This window comes from Carcharodon carcharias, chromosome 8 (assembly GCF_017639515.1).
Source record: "Carcharodon carcharias isolate sCarCar2 chromosome 8, sCarCar2.pri, whole genome shotgun sequence".
Classification (NCBI taxonomy): domain Eukaryota; kingdom Metazoa; phylum Chordata; class Chondrichthyes; order Lamniformes; family Lamnidae; genus Carcharodon; species Carcharodon carcharias.
The window spans coordinates 144,013,741-144,027,298 of NC_054474.1; the positions used below are offsets into that span (position 1 = coordinate 144,013,741).

The 13,558-nt window shown below is 45.3% G+C and overlaps 2 protein-coding genes across 6 annotated transcripts in view; both read left to right on the forward strand.

The window, feature by feature from the left end:
• The window catches only part of wdr5 (WD repeat domain 5), a 42,039-nt gene extending 39,533 nt beyond the window's left edge, over positions 1 to 2,506 (forward strand). For all 5 annotated transcript variants that reach the window (XM_041193316.1, XM_041193314.1, XM_041193315.1 and 2 more), the window contains exon 14: positions 738 to 2,506. In XM_041193316.1, coding sequence (XP_041049250.1) covers positions 738 to 838 — 101 coding nt within the window. In that variant the 3' untranslated portion in view covers positions 839 to 2,506. The remainder of the gene's footprint in view (positions 1 to 737) is intronic.
• A 3,648-nt stretch (positions 2,507 to 6,154) lies between these two features.
• Positions 6,155 to 13,558, forward strand: part of LOC121281508 (probable galactarate transporter) — a 36,622-nt gene continuing 29,218 nt past the window's right edge. The window contains exon 1 of the mRNA XM_041194453.1: positions 6,155 to 6,372. Within this exon, the coding sequence (XP_041050387.1) occupies positions 6,155 to 6,372 (218 nt within the window). The remainder of the gene's footprint in view (positions 6,373 to 13,558) is intronic.

A 13,558-nucleotide genomic window follows, 5' to 3' on the forward strand; every position in this document is an offset into this window, starting at 1 on the left:
GGAAGGAAAAGAAATCCGATTTTGGGGAGGAGGAAGAGGATTTTGTGATGGAGGCTTAGAAAGTTTGGGTGATGTGATGAGGAAGTGGAATATAATAGTGCTAAAAAGACTGGAGCTTGGTTGAAAGCTTTGCTGCTGAGTTTCCCTTCAGCACAATTCAAAAGCATCTCCTTGAATGTGAAGGGCTTATGGACACTTCGAGGTTATTATTAGGTGCCATATAAATGCAAGCTGCATTAATGGTGCTGTGGAGGTTTCTGGCTCTTGTACATTGTCTGCTTTTAACTGGATCCCATGCAGGACCACTTCCTTCAATTACATCTATGATTTTAGTTGGAGATTGTTACAATTTAGCTTAATTTTCTTGGGCTGGGCTGCTCACGACTGAGAGAATTAGGTACAGGTGGAGGCCATTTAGCCCCTCATGTGAAAAAGTACCTTCTGGCATTACCCCTGAATGTTCTAGCTCTGATATTATGGCTATGCCCTCTGTTCTGTACAGTGTCATCCTCTGTAAAATGAAGCAACTGATGTCATCAAACCATACCCCAGACTGCACCAGCAGCCTTTTGGCTACCGAGTGGCAGTTTAATGATGAATTCAGCAGTTATGTGACCCTGACTCTGCCCATTAGAGTCTGTCTAGACTCAGTGCATGGGATTGTGACGTTTATTGGAGGGATTTCCTCTCCCTGTGCCAGGGTTTGTCTCATCAACTCTCTGCCTGTTCCGTTGCAGACGTTGTGATCTCCACAGCCTGTCACCCAACAGAAAACATCATCGCATCGGCAGCACTGGAGAATGACAAGACAATCAAACTGTGGAGGAGTGACTGTTAGAGAGCAGTGTCTCCACTTTGAGAAGTACACCCTGTTCCAACCTGCCCAACATGGGGACAGGCCTCTCGAACTCCTAATGTCTGAGATTGTGCAGACTCTGCCTGAACCAGTGACACGGGATTACAGACCCAGTGGGAGCATCGGAACAATTCCCGTTTTTACTGTGGATTCATAACACTTAGCAAATTATTGTACGCTTAAAAAATACATACACAGACATGCACACACACGCTCGTGCATACTCACACCTAACTAAAGTTTTTTTAAGTGACCAAATCACTTGTGGCTTTCCCCCACCTCGATTCTTGTGAAAACTCATTTTTTTAAAAGCAGTTTTAGTTGTTGATAAAATGTTTTTGTAAACTTGATGTTGATGGTTGGCTGCAAGTTTAAATTAGCCAGGGAACCATCTTTGTCTTTTAAATTTTTTTTGTGTATCTCATTGTCTCCAGATCCCCTCTGCCCCCTGCCTCTTCTCCCACTGCAGTCCAGCTGTGGCCCCAGGTCAGTGACTGACTGTACTGACTGGCCACCGCCACTGACTCCTGTCACCTTCAGTGGTCCTACAATAAGGTTCTGATTCCCAAGCCCCTGCCCAACCTCAGATCTAGTGTCACATGGAGGAAGATTCAGCCTGGTAAACAAATGCTGTTGTGTCCAGAATACTCACCTAGCACAGTTAACAGCACACCTGGTTACCCTGGGTGTGGCCTGTCGGTGAGCTGTTTCAGGAGTCAGTGCTACAGGCTGGTCATGATTAAACGTCCCAACTCAACCCACCAGCTGCTTCCAAACAAAACTGAACTCGTGCCCAGAAGGTGTGTTGGGTACGTCCCCACCTACTTTAGACAGCCAACATGTCTGTGGATTTAAACTGTCAATGGGAGCACCTCTGATTGTCACCAGGTCTGTCAGTGTGTTACAGGAGATGATTAATCCTTGTAACCTTGGGCTCTTATCATCCTGATTGTTTCATGGAGGGGGTTGCACTGTCACCTGGCATCAGACCTATGGTTCTGGTCATTCTGCTCTGAGCCCCAGTTTCAAACTATGAGAATAACTGATTCATGGTGAGTCATAGCCATGATTGGCCTCAGTGCCACTGAGCTGAGGATGGGAAAATCGAATTGGCCAAGGTTCCTGCTCCTGAGCAGAACCTTTAATTCCTGGACAGTGGGATCCAGGTTCCAAGGGACTGAAAATACCCTTTCAAATGAGCTGACATCACAGACTAGCAGTGGAACAAGGGATTTCCAGGTATGTTCAGTTCATTGAGCAAACTGCCTGAGCCACTGGGAGATTTATTGCAGTCTCTGAACTGAAGTTTGCAGGAAGATACCGGGAGGTTAAAGGCTTGGCTGGAAATTGGTGCTGAAATGTGTTTTTCCCCCAAACTTTTTCCTGTGATCTCAGTGCTGACAGCTTTTCCTGGACATGCTTTGTACAGGGTCCCATGACTGTGTGTAGCCAATATCTTTTAATATTTCCGTTTGTTTGAGTTGCTGACAGTACTGTGTAATAAATAGACACTGAGGAAAGAACTTCCCATTGCCTGTGAATAGTCAAGTAGTTGTGATGATCTCTCCTGGAGTCAAGACTTTCAGCTGTGTGAGGTTTAGGTGTAATTTTCCCCTCGATTCCTGGTTAATACAAGAGGTTTGAACATAATAAAAACCTTGTGTGTTTCTATTTTTTTGTTTGTTGGGGGAGCGGTTTTCGTTGAGTGATATGTCACCTCAGAACAAATCTTCTATTAAATACACAAGATGTTTTTGGAGAGCAAAACTCCAACATCAACTTACTGAAAAAAGCCCACATATACTCGCTGGCTGTAGAACACTGGGGTGCAGGACTAGTGGGTGTAATTCTGTCACTAACAAGTATGGGTTCCTTGGACACTGACTGTCAGTGGGGCATGGGTTCAGCAGGTGCTGGCTCTCACTGGGGTAGGGGTTTTGCAAGCACTTGACTCTCACCAGAGCACAGGCTCCACAGCTGCTGACGATCCTTAGGTTTTCTTATTAGTTTGGCTAAGGAAGCAGTTATGGTTTAACATTGAGGTTAACAATCCATTCAGTAACTTCAGCTGATGCCATGTGAATGGTTGTGGTGCCAGCAGGAGGAAATCTCAGGGCAAAAGGTCAGTAAGTGGGTGATGGTCTGACTTAGAAGGTCCCAGGAACAATTTGAGCTGTTCCCCATGTTCCATTTGCCCAGCAAGTGGCCACACCTTCCATGGCCCATCCTCAAGTGGTTGAGGGTTGCGCACCATCGAGTGACAGCAAATGAAAGGACTCTCCTTGATATAGGACCTTTTTAAAAAAAAACACTTGCACTTGTCTGAAAACCTGTGGGGCTTACTGGAAAACACTACACACCCTACAAAATGACCCCTTCGATGGCGCATCTCCTGGTTGACTGTAAACATCGCCAACTGCAACCCAGTAACTGGCCCGAGGGATGAAGTCCCAGGTTTCAACCTTTCCCGGAAAATTCTCTGATTATTGATCCATAAGCCTGCGCATCCTGTATCATCATGATAACTATCCATGTAGACCTCAAAAGGAAGCTCAATTATAAATTACATCCTCACATGAGGCAAGACTAATTTGTGATCAGGAATCAGTATGGGCTGATTCCCATAATCCCCTCCCCCCCCACAACGCAGCTCCAATACTGCCAGGACAACTTGGTTTTAGGTCCCATTACACCCTTGCTACAAGCATGGTCACAATATAAATCCCGAGGTGAGGTGAGAGTGACTGCCATTGACATCAAGGCAGCATTTGACCGAGTGAATGGGAATTAGGAAGAAAACTCTCCACTAGTTGGAGTCATACCTAGCACAAAGGAAGATGGTTGTGGTTGTTGGAGGTCAGTCACCTCAGTTCCAGGACATCACTGCTAGAGTTCCTCAGTGTAGTGTCCTCAGCCCAACCATCTTCAGCTGCTTCATCAATGACTTTACTTCCATCAGGTCAGAAGTGGGGATGTTCACTGATGATTGCACAGATGATTGCACAATGTTCAGCACCATTTGCGACTCCTCAGATACAGCAGCAGTCCATGTCCATATACAAGACCTTGACAATATCCAGGCTTTAGCTGATAAATGGCAAATAACATTACCAGACAAGTGTCAGGCAAAGATCATCTCCGAAAAGAGACCTTGCCTTCTGATTCAATAATATCACTATCACCATAACATTGAACTGAAATTCCACAGGATCAGCCACATAAATGCCATGATTAATGGAGCAGATCATAAGCTTAGATTTTTGTGGTGAGTAACCCACCTCCCGTCTCCACAAAGCTTGTCCATCCTCTACAAGGCACGAGTCGGGAGTATGATGGGATACTGGCCACTTGGATAAGTGCCAGTCCAATGACACTTAAAGCAGCTCAGCGTTATCCAGTGCAAAGCAGCCCGCTTGATCCACACCCCAGAGACCAACCTATTTCACCATCGACACAGTCTGCAATGTCCAATTAAATCCTTCATGGGGTGCGGTGTCGCTGGTAGGCCAGCATTTATTGCCCATCCCTAGTTGCTCTTGAGAAGGTGGTGGTGAGCTGCCTTCTTGGAAGCGCTGTGGTGTAGCTACATCCACAGTGCTGTTAGGGAGGGAGTTCCAGGATTTTGACCCATCAACAGTGAGGGAACGGTGATTTATTTCCAAGTCAAGATGGTGAGTGGCTTGGAGGGGAACTTCCAGGTGGTGGTGTTCCCATATGTCTGCTGCCCTTCCAGCATCCACAGTTCTTTGCTTTTATGTCTACTGCCCTTGTCCTTCTAGATGGAGGTGGTTGTGGGTTTGGAAGGTGCTGTCGAAGGAGCCTTGGTGAATTCCTGCAGTGCATCTTGTATATGGCACACACTGCTGCTACTGTGCGTCCGTGATGGAGAAAGTGAATGTGGATGGGACGCCAACGAAGTGTGCTGCTTTGTCTTGGACGGTGTCAAGTTTCTTGAGTGTTGTGGGAGCTGCACTCATCCAGGCAAGTGGGGAGTATTCCATCAAATTCCTTGTGCCTTGTAGGAGATGGACAAGCTTTGGGGAGTCAGGAGGTGAGTTACACGCTACCGGATTCCTAACCTCTGACCTACTTTTGTAGCCACAGTATTTCTATGGGTAGTCCAGTTCAGTTTCTGATCAATGGTAACCTCCAGGATGTTGATAGTGGGGGCTTCAGCGATGGTAATGCCATTGAATATCAAGGGAAGATGGATAGATTCTCTTTTTGGAGACGGTCATTGCCTGGCATCTGTGGTCTGATTGTTACTTGCTTTTTGTCAGCTGAAGCCTGGATATTGTCCAGGTCTTGCTGCATTTGGACATGGACTGAGGAGTCCTGAATGGTGCTGAACATTGTGCAATCATCAGCGAACATCCCCACTTCTGACCTTAAGATGGAAGGAAGATCATTGATGAAGCAGCTAAAGATGGTTGGGCCGAGGACACTATCCTGAGGAACTCCTGCAGTGGTGTCCTGGAACTGAGATGATTGACATCCAACAACAACAACCATTTTCCTTTGTGCTAGGTATGACTCCAACCAGCGGAGAGTTTTCCCCCTGATTCCCATGGACCCCAGTTTTGCTAGGGCTCCTTGAAGCCACACTCGGTCAAATGTTGCTTTGATGTCGAGGGCAGTCATTCTCATCTCACCCTTAGAGTTCAGCTGTTTTGTCCATGTTTGAACTAAGGCTGTAATGAGGACAGGAGCTGAGTGACCCTGGCAGAACCCAAACTAAGCATCAGCGAGCAGGTTATTGCCAAGCAAGTGCCGCTTGATAGCACTGTTGATGTCCCCTTGCATCACTTTACTGATGATGGAAAGCAGACTGATGGGGTGGTAATTGACCAGGTTGGATTTGTCCTGCTTTTTGCATACAAGACATTCCTGGGCAATTTTCCACATTGCTGGATAGATGACAGTGTTGTATCTGTACTGGAACAGCTTGGCTAGGGGCGTGACAAGAGGTGTTAGAGGTCGTGGGCTTTCTTTGGCTTGGGATGATTTAGACTGTCTCCCTCTCTGGAAGGGTGATGTCCTCCCAGGTGTCTGTCTCAGGGGAGGTCTCTCCCAGCTGATGATGACTGGGGGATGGGGTCTCTTCTAGTTGGCTGATTTTGTTGGTCTCTCTGTTACTGTCATTTATTTCTGGTTTCTATTTCTATTTTTGATTGGAGCACCATAAAGGAAGTGAGACTGAGTAAAACCAGTGTTCCATTAACTGCTTGACACCACCTGTAGCTGCTGTCATTTTGAGGAAGGTTTTCTGCTAAGAAGGTTGATAGTTGGATTTGGGTGATGGGGTGTCTGGGTATCTGCCAGGCTGGTGCCTACTCGTTTCATGTGCTGTGCTGCCTCCTGCTCACTTACCTCCTCAATCAACTGGACCGCTACGTCCTGGCCATTGTAATCCAGCCTCTAGCCCAAGACATTCAGTTTGGAGAAAGGAGTTGTCTCTCCAGAGAGAGTGCAGAGCAGAGTGGAGCACAATGTCGCAATGCTAGCACCCAAGACAGGTGAGTACACAGCAAGACACGAAGCTGGCATCCCAGGAATGGGGCATTAAACCTGGGAATGGGGAGAAGGGGAGAGATGAATATCTGGATGTCACCAAGTCAAATATCTAGGGACATCTGTCGTCAGAGTTGGAGACCCTGGGTTTGTTGGAAGGGAGAGGTGGAGGTGTCAGCACTTGGGTCCTAGACATGTTGGAGTTTGGAGAAATCTGGGAGAGAGATGTCAGGTCTGGGGGTGGCAGGAGATGTGAATGAGGTTCAAGCAGCCCTGGAATGAGAGTCAGTGAGAGTTGGCAAGTCACAGGATGGAGCCGGGAGAGCATCTGAAGGGAGGTCAGGGTGGGCCAGGACACAGTGGGCCACAATTGCAATGTTCACAGCAGACATCTGGAAGAGAATGAACAGGCCAGAATGAGGAAGATGCAGTTTACTGCAGCAAGATGGAGGGTTTGTGGAAACTTTTTTTTTTTTACTGGGGTTTTCAACCAACTTAAGTAGAAACTGAAAATACCCAAGTGGTTTTGAGTCTGAGACAGTGTTTGTGGCAGCTGCACTTTGATTCAGTGTGTTTGCAAGTTGAAATGACAATGACCATGCAATATGAATCATACATTTCTAAAGGCACATTTCAGCTCCACAGAAATTAAAAATTTTTGCCCTGTAAATTCATTGTTGTAGGAAATGTGGCAGCCAATTTGTACACAGCACGATCTCACAAACATCACACTTTCAGATTTTAGTGAAGTTGGTTGAAAGTTAAATATTGGCCCCAGGACACTGGGAAGGCCACCCCCACCCCCCCCCCCCCCCAGCTCTTCTTTGAAATAGTGGCCACATTATGTCCTTTAGAGAGAACAGGGGATAGATATGGTCTCATTTTATGTCTCATCCATAGATGGTACCACTGGCAGCACAATATTTCCTCCATACATAGTGCTGCACTCTATTTGTATTGCACCTTCGATATTGCAGTGCCTGCCCAGTACTGATCTTCCGACAGTACAGCGCTCCCTCAGTACTGACCCTCTGACAGTGCAGCACTCCCTCGGTACTGACCCTTGGACAGTGCAGCACTCCCTCAGTACTGACCCTCTGACAGTGCAGCACTCCCTCAGTACTGACCCTCTGACAGTGCAGCACTCCCTCGGTACTGACCCTCGGACAGTGCAGCACTCCCTCAGTGCTGCCCTCTGACAGTGCAGCACTCACTCAGTACTGCACAGTTGTAACCCACCTGGATTTTATGCTTATACCTCTGGAGTGGGTTTGAATATGTATGGGAAATTGTGGGGAACCAAGGGTCTAATGAAAATAAGGAACCTAAAGTATTTTATATGTGTAAAGAAAAGAAATTAATGGGATTAAAAGCCACAAATCCCTTGGACCTGATGGCCTACATCCCAGATTTTTTAAAGAGGTGTTTGCAGAGATAGTGAATGCATTGGCTCTGGTCTTTCAGAATTCCCTGGATTCGAGAGCAGTCCCTCTGTTGTTGTTGTTTTTCTTCTCAGAAATGGTAGTTATGGATCTGGGCTTGCAAACAATGCTGGAGGCGATACTGTTAGCAAACTCTATTCAACATTATACTAACTATTTACAAGATAGACTCTTCTTAGATCTATCTCTTTCCATTCTCTGTTATCATGTGATCCTACGTCACTGATGATGTAGACTGTTTGTTTACATATTTAATATTAACCCTTTATACTACAGTCCCCAATGGATTGGAAAACAGCAAATGTAACCTTGTTCTTCAAGAAAGGGAACTGAGTGCATATTTGGGAGTTTGGTGAGTGGAGGAGTTCACTGGAGGGAAGGAAGTGCTCCTTTGCTTTTTCTTTTTCTAACTTTTCCACCCTGTAGGACTTGGTTCTTACTCCACTACAGGGAAAATAGCTAGCTGTTTGGTGAGTATCTGGTAAGTGGTTAAGGCCTATTCCAGTCCCAAGGTTTAAAATAGGATATGAACTGGTGGTAAAGTTAATAAAATATGTAAAGGAAATATTATTTTTTCTAAATATTACCGTGGGATACTTTAAAGCCGGCTTTTGGGGGCTGTGTTGGTGTGTGTTTCTTTGTGTGTGTGACTAATTTAATTAAACTGAAGACAGTCAGACTGCAAGGTTTGAATTATCAAAGAGATTACATGTAAAAAAAAACAGGCATTTTGAAATAGAGATGGGTAAGCTAAGATGAGTTCTTAGTAGATATAGTGTGATTGGAATTTGCATTTGTAGATAAGTTGAGAGGTTGTTTGATTTTCAAAGAGACATGATAAGATGTTTTACAACTGGCAAAGTTGGTAAGTTTATTTTTCCAAAAGTGTTGGTCATAAGGACAACAAGAAGGATTTTTATATTCTGGGAAAAGTAACTTTCAAAGCAAGGGTGAAACAACGGGATTTACAGATCAGAAGAGAGAAAATATATTTCAAGAAAGACGGAAAGCTATATGTGGAGATGCCCTGTGAGATCTTGAGAGGTGGACCGTGTGAAATAGACCTATGAGAAAACAACCTCTAGCCACCCCAGGGATATGCTGGTTTGGTCCAGAGAGCAAGGTTTTGTTCAAAGCCGTGGACTTCCTTGAATGAGAAGGAGAGAGAAGCTATGAAATACCTCCCTTAAATCAACAGTGGGTGCTTGTGGTAATATTGCTGGATTTTTTTAAATTAATAATCTATTTGGACTGTTGCCTGAGAGGGGTGTGTAGTTGGGAGTCAAGTAGAAATCTTTTGGGAACTGTTATAAGACTAAGTATAACTGTAATCTTGTGTGTTTAAATTATTTTCTTTTGTTAATAAATGTTTTAACTTAATCCTTAAAATCTCCAAAGGTGGTAGTGGACTCTTTACTTCTGACTTCAGTGTAAATACCTTCTCATGATAAATATAAATTACAAAATCATTGTGATAGCTTGACCAAGTTTCCTTCGGGATTTGCTCAGCCTGGCAATTACCATCTGCCATATCATAACAAATATATAAAAGAGGAAAATAACTAAGTGAATAATATAATTAATGAAAACACATTAAGGATAGTAGACAGGTGATGCATCCTGGCTGAAGCATGTGGGAGCACCTGATTGCCAGTGTGATCCAGTAAGTGTTTGCAGCTTGAGGAGCTTCAGCTCAGAGTCATTGAGCTGGAGGCCGAGCTGCAGACACTGTGACATATCAGGGAGGGGGATAGTTGTACCAGGAGGCAGTCACACCACTTAGGATAGGATCTTCTGATTTGGTCAGTGGTCAGAGACAGGAGGGTGTGACTGCGAGTGAGGCAGGTAAGGGGACCCAGAGGGCAGGAGTGCAGGAGCCTCAACCTTTGCAATTATCCAATAGGTTTGAGGTTCTCTCAGCTTGTATGAATGTGAGTGGGGGCTGCAGGGTGGATGATCTGACTGACCATGGCACCATAGTCCAGGAAGCCACCTAAGTGGGACGAGCAAAAAGGAATGTAGTGGTGGTAGGGGCAGTATAGTAAGGGGGCTTGACACTATTCTATGCAGCAAAGAGCGAGAGCCCAGGCGGCTGTGTTGCCTGCCTAGAGCCAGGGTTTGGGATGTCTGCTCAGAGCTAGAGAGGAACTTGCAGTGGGAGATGGCGGAGTGGGGGTGATCCAATTATCTTGGTCCATAAAGGTACCAACAACATAGGTAGAACTAGGAAAGAGGTTCTTCATGGAGAGCACGAGGAGCTAGGCACCAAATTAAAAAACAACCTCATTTCTAGATTTTTACCTGAACCATGTGCAAATTGGCGTAGGGTACATAAAATCAGAGAGATGAATATGTGGCTCAAAGACTGGTGTGGGTGAAGTGTGTTCTGGTTTGTGGGGCACTGGCCCCAGTATTGGGGAAAGTGGGGGCTGTACCGTTAGGACGATTTACACCTGAACCATGCTGGAACCAGTGTTCTAGCAAACCGCATAACTAGGGAAGTAGAGAGGGCTTTAAACTAAATAGTGGGGGCAAGGAATCATATTTGGGAAGATGTGGTAAATCAAAGAATAGAGAAAAGACAAGAAAGAAAGGTATTAATATGGGAAATGATAAACAGACTATGACAGGAAGGGACAGAGTACAAATCTTGGAGTAAATCAGCAGATAGGGCTAGAGGTTACAAAAATAATAAAAGGACAAAACTAAAGGTCCTGTATCTGAATGCATGTAGAATTCGAAACAAAACAGATGAATCGATTGCTCAAATAGAAATAAATAAATACGACCTGATAGCCATTACAGAGACATGGCTGCAGGATGACATAGATTGGAACCTGAATATTGAAGGGTATGAGACATTTAAGAAGTTCAGAAAGCTAGGAAAAAATGGTGGGGTGGCTCTGTTAATTGATCGTATTAGCTTATTAGAGAGGAATGACCTAAATTCAGGAAAATAGGATGTAGAAATGGGCTTAGGTAGAGATGAGAAATGATAAAGGTAAGAAGTCACTTGTGGTAGTGGTGTACAGGCCCCCTAACAGTAACCATGCGGTAGGACATTCACTGCTTCATTCCCTAGGGCAACGTCATGACCAATCAGAGTCGAGCTGCTTGGTTTAAATTCCAAACTCTGCTTGGCATAACTGTCAGTCACCATCCACTGGTGCAATCTCCATGGCAACACGTCTATCAATCAGAGTCCACTTATCAACCAATCAGCAATCTCTTCTCATACAGTATAAGTACGTTGTTTCCCCTGACATTGGTATTTTCTTGCAAATTGTCCTGATGAGTGCAAGATGAAAAGCTTCAACAAAAATGTCTCTTTTATCAGCAATTGATAGGTTAAGTGATTGTGCAAAGATCTGACAAATGATGCGGGAAAATGTGAAATTGTTCATTTTGGCAGGAAGAATAAAAAAGAAGCATATTATCTAAACGGTGAGAGATTGCAGAGCTCTGAGATGCAGAGGGACGGAGGTGTCCTAGTGCATGAATCATAAAAGGCTAATATGCAGTTATAGCAGGTAATTAGGAAAGCTAATAGAATGTTATTATTTATTGTGAGGGGAATTGATTACAAAAGTAGGGAGGTTATGCTTCAGCTATACAAGGCACTGGTGAGACCACATCTGAAGTATTGTGTACAGTACCAGTCTCTTTTTTTTATCCATTCACGGGATGTGGGCTTCGCTGGCCAGTATTTATTGCCCATCCTTTGTTGCCCTTGAGAAGGTGCTGGTAAGCTGCCTTCTTGTTACACCCACGGTGCTGATGGGGAGCGAGTTACAGGATTTCGACCCAGCAGCAGTGAAGAATCAGCGATATATTTCCAAATCAGGATGGTGAATTATTTGGAGGGGAACTTCCAGATGGTGATGTTCCCATCTATCTGCTGCCCTTGTCCTTCTAGGTGGTAGTGGTCATGGGTTTGGAAGGTGCTGTCTGAGGAGCCTTAGTGAATTTCTGTAGATGGTACACACTGCTGTTACTGTGCGTTGGTGGTGGAGGGAGTGACTGTTTGTGCATGTGGTGCCAATCAAGGGGGCTGCTTTGTCCTGGATAGTGTCAAGCTTCTTGAGTGTTGTGGGAGCTGCATTGATCCAAGCAATTGGAGAGTATTCCATCACATTCCTGACTTGTGCTTGTGCATGGTAGACAGACTTTAGGGAGTCAGGAGGTGAGTTACTTGTCACATGGTTCCTAGCGTCTGACCTGCTCTTTTAGCCACTATTTATATGGCTAGTCCAGTTCAATTTCCGGTCAACGGTAACCCACAAGATGTTGATAGTGGGGGATTCAGTGATGGTAATGCCATTGAACATCAAGGGGCGATGGTTGGATACTCTCTTGTTGGAAATCCTCATTGCCTGACACTTGTGTGGCACGAATGTTACTTGCCACTTGTCACCCAAGCCTGGATATTGCCCAGGTCTTGCTGCATTTGGACATGGACTGCTTCAGCATCTGAGGAGTCGCGAATGATGCTGAACATCGTGCAATCATCAGCGAACATCTCCACTTCTGACCTTATAATGGAAGGAAGGTCATTGATGAAGCAACTGAAGATGTTTGGGCCGAGGACACTATCCTGAGGAACTCCTGCAGTGATGTTCTGGAACTGAGATGACTGCCCTCCAATGACCACAACCATCTTCCTTTGTGCTAGGTATGACTCCAACCAGCAGAGAGTTTTCCCCCGATTCCCAATGACTCCAGTTTTGATGCCACACTCGGTCAAATGCTGCCTTGATGTCAAGGGCGGTCAGTCTCATCTCACCTCAGGAGTTCAGCTATTTTGTCAATGTTTGAACCAAGGCTGTAATGAGGTCAGGAGCTGAGTGGCCCTGGCAGAACCCAAACTGGGCATTTGTGAGCAGGTTATTGCTGAGCAAACGCTGCTTGCTAGCGCTGACCCCTTCAGTTATTTTACTAATGATTGAGAGTAGACCGATGGGGCGGTAATTGGCCGGGTTTGATATGTCCTGCTTTTTGTGTACAGAACATACCTGGGCAATTTTCCACAGAGTCGGGTAGAAGCCAGTATTGTAGCTGTACTGGAGCAACTTGGCTAGGGGTGCAGCAAGAGCACAAGTCTTCAGTACTATTGCCGGAATATTGTCGAGGCCTTTGTATTATCCAGCGCCTTCAACCATTTCTTGATATTACGTAGAGCGAATCGAATTGGCTGGAGACTGGCATCTGTGATGCTGGGGACCTCTGGAGGAGGCCGAGATGGATCATCCATTTGGCACTTCTGTCTAAAGATTGTTGCGAATGCTTCAGCCTTATTTTTTGCACTGATGTGCTGAACTCCTCCATCATTGAGGATAGGGATATTTGTGGAGCTTTATCTTCCAGTGAGTTGTTTGATTGTCCACCACCATTCACAACTGGATGTGGCAGGACTGCAGAGCTTAGATCTAATCCATTGGTTGTGGGATCGCTTAGCCCTGTCTGTCACTTGGTGAATATGCTGTTTGGCTCACAAGTAGTCCTGTGTAATAGCTTCCCAAGGTTGAGACCTCATTTTTAGATATGCCTGGTGCTGCTTCAGGCATGCCCTCCTGCACTCTTCATTGAACCAGGGGTGATCCCCTGGCTTGATGGTGATGGTAGAGTGAGGGATATGCTGGGCCATGAGGTTACAGATTGTGTTCGGGTACAATTCTGCTGCTGCTGATGGCCCACAGCCCCTCATGGATGCTCAGTCTTGAGTTGCTAGATCCATTCGAAATCTGTTCCA